The sequence below is a fragment of the Sparus aurata genome, chromosome 18, assembly GCF_900880675.1.
Source record: "Sparus aurata chromosome 18, fSpaAur1.1, whole genome shotgun sequence".
NCBI lineage: Eukaryota > Metazoa > Chordata > Actinopteri > Spariformes > Sparidae > Sparus > Sparus aurata.
In genome coordinates, this window is record NC_044204.1 from 24,202,099 (window position 1) to 24,215,296 (window position 13,198).

Below are 13,198 nucleotides of genomic sequence, written 5' to 3' on the forward strand. Positions count from 1 at the left end.
CAACCAAATGAGCACCCAGGGCCAGAGGGCACAGTGAAGGAGGAGGAGGAGGAGGAGGAGGCCCTCTTTGCATCACTGGTACCAACACCAAACACACTCACAGACAGACAGAATCACACACACACACACAATCACTATTATCGCCCAAGGCAGAGAAAAACTAGGACGAAATCTAGCTGAAATAAAAATAAAACTGTTGTCTGCTGTGTATTAAACAGTGTACACAACAAACGGCGCTGCCTGTGTGATTTAAGCAGACAGTCGTCCTCGTTCACAGCAGCAGCAGCAGCAGCAGCAGCAGCGCCTCACCCCCCGTGCCTCTGCATCATTTCTAAGAAAATGCAAAGATTCACAAAGCCGATGGTGAAAATAGTGATTCACTGAAGAAAAGGGGGGGAACATGTACGATCCCGGTTTATGTTCATGCAGCTTTGTGACCCAATTCCAAGCGTTCGGTGTGGCAAATGAGGGAGGGAGGGGCAACAAGCTGAGGAGGCCCACGCAGTACCCATGTGTCAACAGTCGTCGTATTTCATTACATATTTAAGAGCGTAGATAGGTGGGTGGGAGGGAGAGATGGAAAGACAGAGTGTGTGCGTGTGTGTGTGAGGAATGAGGGATGAGGGGAGGAAAGAGGGATTCTGGGTGGGCAAGAGAGGGAGAAAGATAATGTCCTGCTGTTCTCTCCGCTCTTGATCATTTATACATCACACTGCTCCGGAGTGTGTCTGTGTGTGTGTGTGTGTGTGTGTGTGTGTGTGTGTGTGTGTGTGTGTGTGTGTGTGTGTGTGTGTGTGTGCGTGTGTGTGTGCCATCTTGTACACAAGCGCCGATATTCCCGACTGAGACAAAGCTTCAGTGAGATGTCACTTCTGCAAGACACCCCCATTCATGTATCTTACTAATGTGTGTGTGTGTGTGTGTGTGTGTGTGTGTGAGCGAGAGATAAAGAGTGTGTGTGGGAGAGCGCAGGGATTTGGTGTCGAGTGAGTGTCGGGTTCTGTCGAGCAGTTAGGATCATACTGTATGCACGTATAACCTAATTAGCTGCATGTGCCATAAATCATTATGTTGCACACAAACACACTTTGCAGTCTCGTTCTCATTCTACTTTAAGTGGATATGCTGAAGATGTAAAGGTTCAGTCCACCCAAATAACAAAAAGAGTTTAGTGCTGAAATGAGAAGTCAGTTAATTGAACAGCCGATTGACCTGCTGTGGACATGAGCACTCCCTTGTTGCAGCTGCCTGTCTTTGCCTGATTGTGGAACTGGATCCTTTTTTTGTGTTTTGGACTGCTGGACAGAAAAAGAAGCTATTCAGTGAAGTTAATTTGGGCTTTTGCAGATTGTAACAGGCTTTCTTTTCAATTTTCCAAACAAATAACTGAAGAAAAAAAAAAATCCTTCCGGAGCCTTTTGTTGTTTTATTTGAGCTTTTCACCCATGACATGTTTCTGAGTGCAACACCAATGTTGTAAAATACAAATCCCAGGTGTTGCAAGTTTCAGTTTGTAGCTGTTTGGAGCTTTTGATGATCTCACATGATCTTCATCAGCTGTAGAGTTTGTCCAGTTATAGTCAGTAACAGCACACAGAATCATCAGAACCTACAGAATAACGCTCCATCACTGGTTGTTTTACCTCTAGTTCAAAGTTAGTGTTTATTGATCTGCAGGTTCAAGCCAATCAATGCACCCTGAATCTTCACTGGGTTCCTTTCGCTGATCTCTTGCTAAAGTCGTTCCAAACCATTAAATTAGATTGACATGTTCTCAGGTTGTCAGGTTTATCTCATTCTAATTGGAGGAGTTGTTTTTCTTAGCCAATCGTCACTCTTTGCCTTGTGGGGACCTAAAATCAATTTCCTGCTTACACGTTTTTTTTGCAAATCATCTTTTTGTGAGTAAAAGTAGTCTGATTGTGAGCTGCAGAAATATTTGAATCACAGTCATTAAAAGTGAAAAATGTACCTTTATAAGGCACAAATTGAATTATTTGAATAAAGTGGGATATTGATTCTGAAATAACTTAGCTGAGATTAATTTACCACCTAATACATTTGTTCTGCTGGGGACATCAATGAATCGCCCCGCTGAAAGCATCATCAAAAACCTACATTCAGCGCTTCCAAACGCGTCGAGTATTCAAATGTATTCAGCTCAAACTACCTGTGGCCACTACTGTAGTCATCTGCAGTCTGAGTAGATGGACGGGCTACAGGCAGACACCGCCTGCGCCAGTGCCCTGCTGCGCTCATCCCTGTATGATCGGCGAATATCAGCATCACCTGCCACGGCCCCGGGACCAGTGAGGGTTTTATCGGGGGGAGATTTATTGGCTGGTTGGGGTGAGGGAGGGGATCTATGGGAGGAACAGGAGGAGTAATCCGTCAGAAAGACAGGGATTACAGCAGGTGTGCCTAACAATGCTAATGTAAGAGAGAGAGAGAGAGGCGGAGAGGGAGAGGTGAAGACGAAATGTGAGAGAGTGTCTTTGTCTGTAACTCTGTGTGTGTGTGTGTGTGTGTGTGTGTGTTTGTGTGACATATTACTCCTGGCTGGCCAGCTCCGGCCGTAATGACCCTTCAGAGAATGAGGGTTTCTGGGAGGCTGGGTGGACACATCCTGGACATGAGCGTGTGTGTGTGTGTGTGTGTGTGTGTGTGTGTGTGTGTGTGTGTGTGTGTGTGTGTGTGATGGATTGTGTGAAGATGGAAGGTGCTGACGTTGGAGGAGCGATGACTTGCAGAGGTTGGTGCGTGGCTCAAACCAGAGGAGAGGCCATCAATCACTCGGCGCTCTATCGAGTGGGTCGAGGTGTTGGGGCTCGGTCCCTGAGGGGCCGTCAGAGGGGTCTTGCATGTTAATTAAGGGCTACGAGGGGCCTTGACATCAGCAAATAGTCGTGACTGGGAGGACTGGAAGGGGTGACAGCAATGACCCAAACACACACACACACACACACTCATTGACATAAATGGAGGCGATCGCTTGAGTGTATTCGGTGTTAAAATATTAATAATACTGGAGGCTTGCGTGCGTCCTCCGCTTTCTTCTTCTTCTCTTCTTTTCTCTCATCTTCTCTTCTCTATTCTTTTTCTCTTCCATTCTTCTTGTCTTTGGCGTTCTCCTCTCTCTCCCCTTCGTCTCTACATGCCACAGCTGTCCACAGAAGGTCAACATCGGGGGGAAATGAGCGTGGCCAGAGGGAATGAGCGAGCATTGCTGCTCGCTGATGAATATGAACGAACACGTAACGAGCGTGTGTACCTATGGTTCACTTTAATAGCGGGAAACACGCACAGACATTAAGGCTGTGGTGTTAGAGGCGGCACACACCCTCAGCTCGTCTCAATCCCAATAAGTGTCACACGCCAAGGACAAGAAAACAAGCAGGAACTGCCCCCCTCATGTTGTAAATCATCTCACCGAGGCTTTTTGTTCTTCGCTTAGTGTTTCCCTGCTCATTCCTCATCCTCCTCTCTTCTCCTCCTCCTCCTCCTCTGTGAAGGCATTTATCATGTGCACACACACACACACACACACACACATTCCTTCACCCAGGTATGTATCCTCACTTCAACAAATTCAGCATGCAGTGCATGATGTCAAAAATAGTAATACTTTGGCTCTGCGGAATACACACACACACACACGCACACACACACACACGCGCGCGCGCAAACACACACACACACACACACACACGCGCATATAAAACCAAGCACAATATCAAACAGCTCCAAACGGCCGTGACACACACTTTGAAAAATCCCCGCAGCGCATCCAGACTCTTTAATCCTGTCTTTCTCAATCCTCCCTTTTGCCTACTTCATCTCTCTTTCTTTCTCTAACTCTTATGTTTTTTGTTTTTTTTTGCATTCCTATCTGGCTTCTCTGAACGTCTCTCTCATGTCTGTGTGTGTGACTCTGGCTGCAAACCTGCTGCTGCTGCTGCTGCCAGCCCACATCACTACACCTGACAGCTAGCCAGAGAGAGAGAGGGGGAGACACAAAGTACACAGCTGGAAGTCAAACACGCAGCGGGAGGCTGAGAAGTAAATGAGTGTGAAAATAAAAGGGGAGAGCTAATGAATGAAAGTAGGTCCGGGAGCTGTGTCCTCTACACAAACAGAGCGGTTAGGAATCAAAACAGGAGAGAAGGGAGAGGAGGAGAGGCAGTAATGGATGACTGTGAGGAGAGGGATGGATGGATAACAGATACTCACACAGGCGGACATGCTCGCCCCGTTACAGACGACTACTTCCTTGCCTTGTTAGCTCCTTCTCCGCGGTGACATTGCTACAGCCCCTTCCTCCGCGGTACCCGGGGGTAAATCTCTTCCCGTCTGCCTCTCTGTTTCGTCTTCTTCTTCTCTTTTTTTTCTTTTAATCCTCTGGGGCTCCTTTCCCCCTTCTCCTCTCCCTCTTTCTTTCCCTTCCCCCCTGCGTCTCCCTCTCCTCCACCTCCTCCTCCTCCTCCTCTACCCTCTGCTACACCTTTTTTCTCTCCCTATCTTCCTCTACGGTCAGCTTTCTTTTGCTCCGCTCGCCCCGGTCCGAAGAGTCTCCTGCAAAAAAAAAAAGTCCTGCCGTGTCCCGATCAGCGCGAGCAGGGGAAGCATGCGCAGCCTCTTCCCTCCCTCACTGGCTCTCCATCGCTCTGTTTATATCCCACTCTCTCTCTCAAAAGCACCGCCACTCTTTTTTTTTCTTCTTCCCCCCCCACCTGCTTGACTAGCTTCTCCTATTCCTCAGCTGCTGCTATCTTTGTCTCGCTGAAGCTGGGGGAAAAAAAAAGAAAAGAAAAGGGGAAGGCTCACACCCGGCTAAAGTGCAACGACGGGACAAACAAAGAAGAAGAGGAAGCCAAGCAGTGCAGCCAATGGCACAAGAGGGAGGCAGAAAGAGCGCTGGAGACAAAGAGTGGAAATAGCGCAAAAGCATTACAGACAGAAAGAGGGGATGGATGGAAAAGTGTGTGTGTGTGTGTGTGTGTGTGTGTTGGGGGGATGGGGTGCACAGACACACCCACTCATTCACCATCACACACACATACAAACAGAGTGCTCCAGATATAGACCTATGACTTCATCAATTCAAGCCCACGTGCAGACGCTCACCACACACGAGTGTGCACAGGGTCGGACTTGCTGAGTGCTCCAGATTTAGCCTCATGACTTCATCGAGGAGCAAAACCCCCCAATCCAGCCCCTCGTCCCGCCCCGCTTAAGAGACAGAGGGAACTCATTCATATTGAATCAGGCTGAAGGAGATAGAGAGAACATTCAGGACCAGACTGGGAATATTCCTCAGATGGATGGATGGATAGAGGAAGAGACAGGAGACGGAAAAGAGAGATGGATGGAAGGCGCGGGAGGAAGATTTACTCTGAGGAACCTGAAATGGCTGACATGCACACATTCAGAGGCATCTCTGTGTCTGTTTTACTCCTTCAATTGTGTGTGTGTGTTTTTTTTTGTTCATCGTTCATAATGTGCTCCCTTTCTTTCCCCCGTTCTTTCCTCCCTCCCTTTCTTCTTTACATAATTCAGAAGGTGTCTTTCTTCTGTCGGCCTATCGCCATCTACCAGCTTCAATCAATTAGCTTGCAGCATTATCTGTCTGACTTTGACACACACGTACACACACGCACACACACACACACACACACACACACACACGTACACACACGCACACACACACGCACACACACACACACACACACACACACACTAAAAATACACATTACGAGGGAATACTGGATTTTATTGTAAGGCATCCCTCTCCGAAGCCGTGGGTATTAATATGCTGCTGTAACAGTCTAAAGCTCGACGGGCCTCATTTATAAAAGTGCTCTTAGATTTGTTCTTGAACTTCGTCTGAAGATCATTTCTGATGGTGTGCTTACATTCGATTCACACAAGACGCTGAGCATACAAAGCCACCCCTGAGCAGGTCTTAAGAGTCCTGCTTGTAACTTACACACCTGTGACCTACAGATCTCAAATCGACTTAACCACCTGCCTTGTGACTTCCACATACATAATGCCAGCATAAATGAGGGTTCAGTCAGGCACAGCCAAAGGAAAATCCAACGTTTTTTTTTTCCAAAGATAGATTTTAGGGCTCTTTGTTCTTCGCCGAGTGTCTCCCTCCTCTGTCTTCCTCCTCAGCAGCCAAAATGTTTAAATGTTTTGAACATTTTCGGCGCTTTACGTTGCCTTCAAACAGCCCTTTCTCCTTGGCACTACATTCCCTCAACCGTACTTGACGCAAAACATAAAGCACCAAAAATGTTCAAAGCAGAGAGTACACTTATATGCATGTGTGTTTTTTAGATGGGACTGAAAATACATCCTTGAGTGGTTTACAGCAGTGCAACGCCCTGCGTCCTGCCTGGCGCTACGTGCTGCATCTCCACACAGGCCTGATGGTCATCTTCTCTATGTAAAACAGTGACTAAGGGTAAGCACCTCTTACAATCCCACATCAAAAGACCTTAACCGTCACTTTAAAGGACAACTCAATTTCATACTGTTTTACTTTGCTCATATTTGGTGGACCCAGCCACCTTTCTAGGTTCAAACAGTGTTCTGGGGACCTTATTTTCCTCTGAGAACAGCTTGTTTATTCAGTAATGGAAAAAATAAAAGGAGTGTAGCCTAAGTTTGTATTATCACCTTGTAGATATAGTAAATATCACAATTCTGAGTTTGGATTTCTTCTCCAAAATGACATAGTGCCCTTTTAAAAGAAAGAAGAAGAAGAACACAAAAACACATCGCATGGAGAAACAATACAGACCAACCCAGACGACAGAACCAACTCAGTCCACTATGATACCAACACGCACTAAATGACCAGCAAAAAAAACCCCCAGAAAATAATCAAAAACACATGTGACTTTACCAGGAGAGCGAGAGCCTGCTTGTTGAAATATTACAGTGAGAAACGACTATCGTGGTAAAATAAAGTACAAGCCTTTCACATTCTGTTCACCGACAGACAGCGAGCCCGGTGGCTGAATACAGTTTATGAAGCTTTCCGGGTGATCACAAGTGTACAGCCTCCTCCACCATATGGGACTCCGCACACACATTCCCCACGGAACCGGGTTAATATCTGCTCAGTGTTCTGCTTTGATAAAACACAGAAACATTGCTCCAGATACACAGACATGTTCCTCTGGAGTACAGCGTCCTGTGTCTTTCCTGAAGATACAGAATACTAATGACAGACTACAATACAAAAGCTGATAATACGTAGTTCAAACTATGCATTTTATATACGACTTTATATTAAAAGCCCTTTTTTAAATTTTTATCAATCATGCTTTATGCACAGGGTCGTCCCCAAACTGTTGCCACATACGGTAGTTGAAGGCACACTGTCAAAAGAATTACCATCCTTAATCAGAACCCACGGTGTCACCCAAACCATTAAAAACAACAGCTCAAGACTGAAAGCACTTTTAGTTTGAGGTGTCCAGTACTCTCAAGTGCCTGGCTGCACTAAATGAGCTCCTCTGCATGCACACACTTTGATTACAGTGCACTCTAGTGGCAACACAAAGCTATTTCCAACCTCTGGCCAAGACACTGTTCTTGTCTCGCTCACACACAACACCCACACACACGAGCGCAATCCCTCTTCACATGCGGGACGCTATAAAACAATTTGCTGCTTATATGGAAAGTGCATTTGCAGGTCTCAGAGCATCAAATATCTCCGAAGTCATACACACTCCCGGGCCAGGGCAGAATTATTGCACATTCAAAGTCATGAGCCTGAAACCAAACGGACGAGTGCAGACTGCAGATTTTTTTTTTTTTTTAAAGTGCTGGTGGGAGGAGAGGATGAAGAGAGCTGTGGTGCTGTAAAGAGAGAGAGAAGAGAGATGGAGGGAGAGAAAATAAGGATAAGAGGGAGAGCTGGTCCAGGCCCTCCCCTCCCTCTTTCCACTACACGCTTTATCCATTACCGCTGAGAGAGACAGCCACTGAAAAGTTTCTCAATCCTCTGAGACAGTGGAGGGTGGAGGGACTATCTCTCTCTCTCTCTCTCTCTCTCTCTTACGCACACACACACACACACACACACAGAGCTAATGTTGTTGTTGAGGGACAGAAAAAAGGAGAAAGACAGGAGAGAGCGAAGCAGAGCGGGACGCTGCCTCCCACAGCATCTCTTCAATTATGGCAGCACTTAAAAGACAAAAGAGAAAGACCAAGAGATGAGAAAGGTAGAAAGACGTACAGTCAGGAAACAAGATACTGCAAGCACGGGCGAGGGAAGTGAGATCAAGCCTTTTGCACGGACGCTATTTTTAACTCCATTTTCACCCAATCCCTTAACAGCTGATTACACATGTCAGGGCCAGACAGCTCCTTGCACTTACAAACCCTCCACCGCTCTCCTCATTTGTACGGTCATTGTGTGACACGTCTCCACAGCCAATCTCCCAAAGTCTCCGAGCTCTTAGAGGTTGAATATTTAGCATTGAGATAAAAGACTTTTTACAAGGCTCCAACACTGGTGTCAGGATGAAGTGTGCGTTAATGCCACGTTTGTTACACCTCATTTTACAGGTCATGGAAAAAGACGCTGGCATAACCAAGACACGTATCTTAAATGATATATTCTGTAGTTTTCCATGGGCAGTCCTTTCAATCCTAAGTTAACTTACTTATGGGAAAGAATATCTAGACATACCTGTGTTGCCACAAGTATATTGATGATTTGCTCTTTATATTCACTGATACACTTGAGGAATCAGAGGGTTTTTAAGGTGTATCTCAAGTCAAGGTTGCCTTGTATGAAATTTGAGAATCAGTGTCCTTTTTGAATTTGAGATGACCACAGACTACGGTTTTAGTGATCTCATTTGCTAACAGTCAGATAATTGCTACCAAGCGATCGAGTAATTTGTCAGACAGACTCGTAGAGACAGATTTCTATGTTAAACCTACACACATTTCGAGCTCTCCTTGCCTGGGAAGTCATGCTTGTTTGAACTACAGATCAAGAATCAAGTTTAGGAAGTTTGTCAAAGCTGTTCCAAAGTTTGACAGATCGAACAAGTTGTGCAGACACTAGTTGAAAATTAAGCTGCAATAACTCACTCCAATTTAGTGGCCTGCTGAGGAGAAGAAAACTAGTTGGACGTTAAAATGAGCAGCAAAAGTTAAACAGGAACCAGTTGGAAGTTTCCTGGAAATCTATAAAAGCTGCTGTAAGTGTTCATTTAACGTAACTTTCTGTCTGTTTCTGATACCAGAAGATCAATGTCCTCTTTTACTGCATGAGCAGGGGGAGGAGAAACGTGTTTTTACCAAACACTCTATAACAGTCATTACTGTTGGAAGATAAAGCGAGCTAACACTTGCTCTTATAAGAAAATAACACTTACAGCATTTTTAATCAGAAACCAGTTGGAAGTTTCCTGGAAATATATGAAAGAAACTACCAGCTACTTATTAACAACTTCTTGGAAAATTGCAGAATGTTATCATAAATAATCAAAGGATAATTTCTATACATTTTGAGGTCATTTGGGGGTAATTAAAATATTTTTTCAAACATTTTACCACCTAATTAACATGAAATTTCCCAGGGACTTCTAAGGGAAAATTAAGTGTTCATGTATATGCACACACGCAAATAAGCCCAATCTTCATGTTCCATCTATGCATGTATGGCTATTCCATCAGCACTCATCTTTCCAGATGACTGAAGGCTTCGCGTGCGTGTTGGCTCCATGGCTTAATGGAAACCTTCGAGGGCCCATATCAACGAGGGCTCAGCTCGTTAGCAGCTGTGCGAGCCTCAGCACACTGTCAGCTCAACAGTGAAAGGTTGGGACCGTGGGACGCTGCCAAACGATTGAAAGCCCCACAGGTTCTCGGTCTGGATGGAAACGTGGAGCAGTGAGCATAATTATGGGGTTCTGAATGCAGTTTGTGCAAATAATGAGGCTGATTCCATTCTCTGATGATTAGTTCAAACTCCTGAATCAGCTTCCAGCAGCGAGAACGTTCCGCACATGCATTTTGTAGTATGTTACCGTATGTGCACATTAATGTGTGTGTTTGCAGCCTGATTCACATGTTTGTGTGTGTTTCCTGTTGGCATCTCATTGAAAGTAAAGAATAAATAATGCACTGGGAAGTACAGCAGCAACAGTTACACCGTTAATTGATTAGTCGATGAAGTGAAAATGACGTACAAGCTGTTCTGATGATCAGTTCATTCATTTTTTTTCAGCTCCTTAGATGTGAGGATTTTCTGTTGTTCTTTGTCATTTATGATTGGTAGAAGAAGAAGAAGAAGAAGAAGAAGAAGAAGAAGAAGAAGAAGAAGAAGAATAGCATTTTATAGACTAAATAATTAATTAACTGTAAAAGAAAAAAAAAGAAAAAAAAAAAGAGCCGATTAATTAACATTGAAAATCGTTGGAGCCCTACTTGGAGATACTGAAATCTTGGAATCGAACAGTCAATCATACTCGCAAAGCAACACAGACACACAAAGGTTTCTCATTAGTACAAGGATGTCAGCGAGGTCCTCCTACCTGTCGTGGTCTCGGCCGACGCCCCACACGCGGATGCTACTGATTGGCTGAGAGTGGAGCAGGCTGCGATCGTCCGGGTCGACGAGGGTCAACATGCGATCCTGAAGCACTAACAGCATCCCTTTACCCTGTCAAACCACAAAGAGATAAACACTGTAACCTCTGCTCGCAACCTGACCAGGCACCCTACAGAGGCTGCATGATGATTAAAAACATAGATTATCAGAGAGATGATGTTTCTGCTACAGTATTAATAACATTTTTTGACAAAATATATAATTTTAACTCTCCAGGCCTCTAAAAATCAAGGCAAAAGAAGTCAAATCATACTCATACTTGCAAACTGTGACAAGCCGCTGTGTCTCGCCGACAACACACTTCCTATACATCCTGTATACATGTATGTAACTATAGTCCATGCTGACACACTGACCTCTCCCCAGACACCGGCCGAGTCTCGTATGTCCCTCCTGCAGTAGGACAGCTGTCTGATACAGTGGTGGACAGCCACACTGCTGCGCCCCTCGCACAAGTCCTGTTCTGCCATCTCCACCCAGCCCAGAGACCGCACTGGAAAAGACTGGACACACACACACACACACAGAAAGAAATCTAGCATCGGTTTGGTTCTAATACTCAGAGCAGTATAAACCTTGCAGGGGCATAAATATTCAGTCAATAAAGCAAATTCTGATTCTGGTGATGAACAAACATTCGGGGAGCAATGTTCCCCTTCGATTTAATTGTTCTTTTCCAAATGAGTTGGACTAATCCGTAGTTTTGTTTCAAACCAGTCTCATCGTCTGATTACTTGTGCGTTTTGCCCTGTCGATCTTCTTTACAGCAACGTCGCCCCTGTCCCAGATCACATTCTCAGTAATTAACTCGTAGATTAAAACATAACTGAAAGAAGCCTCGGCCACATGTAGACTCACCGTTAAACAGTATTTGAATCATTCTGATCTGAAACACAGACCAGGCGCAGCAACTCACGCAAAGTTCCTCTTAAAGTTGAAGCTTGCTTACAGAAGTACAGTAGAGTGACAGCTACTGTAGCAGCCATCAGAGCAATAACTGAGAGAGGCATGACTGGGGAAGGCAACACATGAAATATGAAATACTGTGTGTGAGTGTGTGTGTGTTTTGTATCTGAGTGTGTGTGTGTGTGTGTGTGTGTACTCTGCCTCAGGCCAGTAGCTATCACCCTCCTTCAACTCTTTCTCCTTCTTATTCTCCATCGCAGCAGGGAGCTCCCCTCTGCTGAGGAGAAGCTCACGATAAATTCTTCCTGCCCCGTAACAGTGTCAGGCAAACACGCACTTAAGCACACACACATCAACACATCAACATCTCTCTCTCTCTCTCTCTTTCTCTCTCCCACTGACCATCTTATTCTCTCTCGGTCTCTCCCTCATTAAACTTTCACACATCCTGAGATCAGATCTGAACTCCCACTCATCTCCCCTGTGTTTTTTGGGTTCCTCTGAGGTACTGGAGTATCTCAAGCTTTTCTTTCACTTGAACATATAAAATTCTCATTTTCTGTCCTTGGTGAGTTTGGCTTGTTCTTTCTGTAAAAAAACTCTGACTCAAACAGAAAATGAACTTGGCACTTTTGGATTTACAATCTAAACCACGATGCGACATTTGCCTTAACTTTATTCCATCTTACTGCACAAAAGTGAGAATACGTTTGATTAAATATTGGACTAATTGATTACATGAACTCCCCAGCTTTCATTATTTGTCGTGACTCCAAACAGATGATTTGCCTGTCTGAAAAAAGATCATTTCCCCTGTCTGTCTTTACCAAATTCAACCAGAGTGCCAGCTTCCCCTTCTATTACCCAGCTCATTCATTCATTCACTCCTGCTCTCACTGAGATCATCCCACACGTCTGCTGGCTGAGCCTCTCTATATGATACTGTTCCAGCAAAAACCTGATTTGGCTGTTAACACTTCACCGCTGATCAGTTCACAAAGTAACCACAGAGTGGTGCTGCAACATACAGAGAGAAAGAGGACGCCACTGAGCAGGCTCATTACGTCATTGCAAACAATGCCTGGTGACTTCCCTTCAATAACAAACACGCGATATGTGAATCACATGAAATAAATCCTCATCAAACATGACAAATGTTGCGAGACAGTCATGTATAGGTGTTATACTGTGTGACTGAGTTCTAATAGTATCTAAGTTTTGTATCTAAATTAATTCAGTGTCTGGAATACAAATTAAATATGAAAATTTCATTTTGCTGGAGGCAAAGAAGTCACACAACGTAGATATGTTGGGTTTAAGTGTGTTTCTCCATGCACACATACTTCAAAGTCAATAAGGTCAGACAATTTGTTCACTTCACGTTACAATCCGCTCATACATGGTCAATAAAAAGTGATTAATATGTGTAAACTGCTACATGTTGTTACAAAGGGCCCTTAGACTAGAATGGGACTTGCTTTTTCTTGTTTGTGTTTTTGTTTAGTTTTTGTTTGGTCGGTTAAATTTTCTTCATTTTTTTCTCTTTCCTAAGATGTTGTCTTCTAATGTGTTCAGCTACTGTAAATGTACTGGGATTAAGACTTTTGACCATATCTAATAATAACAATAAACAAAGACACA

General features: G+C 44.5%; 1 protein-coding gene across 5 annotated transcripts in view; it reads right to left on the reverse strand.

Moving 5' to 3' along the window:
* The window catches only part of apbb2a (amyloid beta (A4) precursor protein-binding, family B, member 2a), a 50,416-nt gene that overhangs the window by 27,130 nt on the left and 10,088 nt on the right, over positions 1–13,198 (reverse strand). For all 5 annotated transcript variants that reach the window (XM_030396311.1, XM_030396309.1, XM_030396310.1 and 2 more), the window contains exons 7-8: positions 11,008–11,154; positions 10,575–10,702 (exon numbers count right to left, since the gene is read on the reverse strand). In XM_030396311.1, the coding sequence (XP_030252171.1) occupies positions 10,575–10,702; positions 11,008–11,154 (275 nt within the window). The remainder of the gene's footprint in view (positions 1–10,574; positions 10,703–11,007; positions 11,155–13,198) is intronic.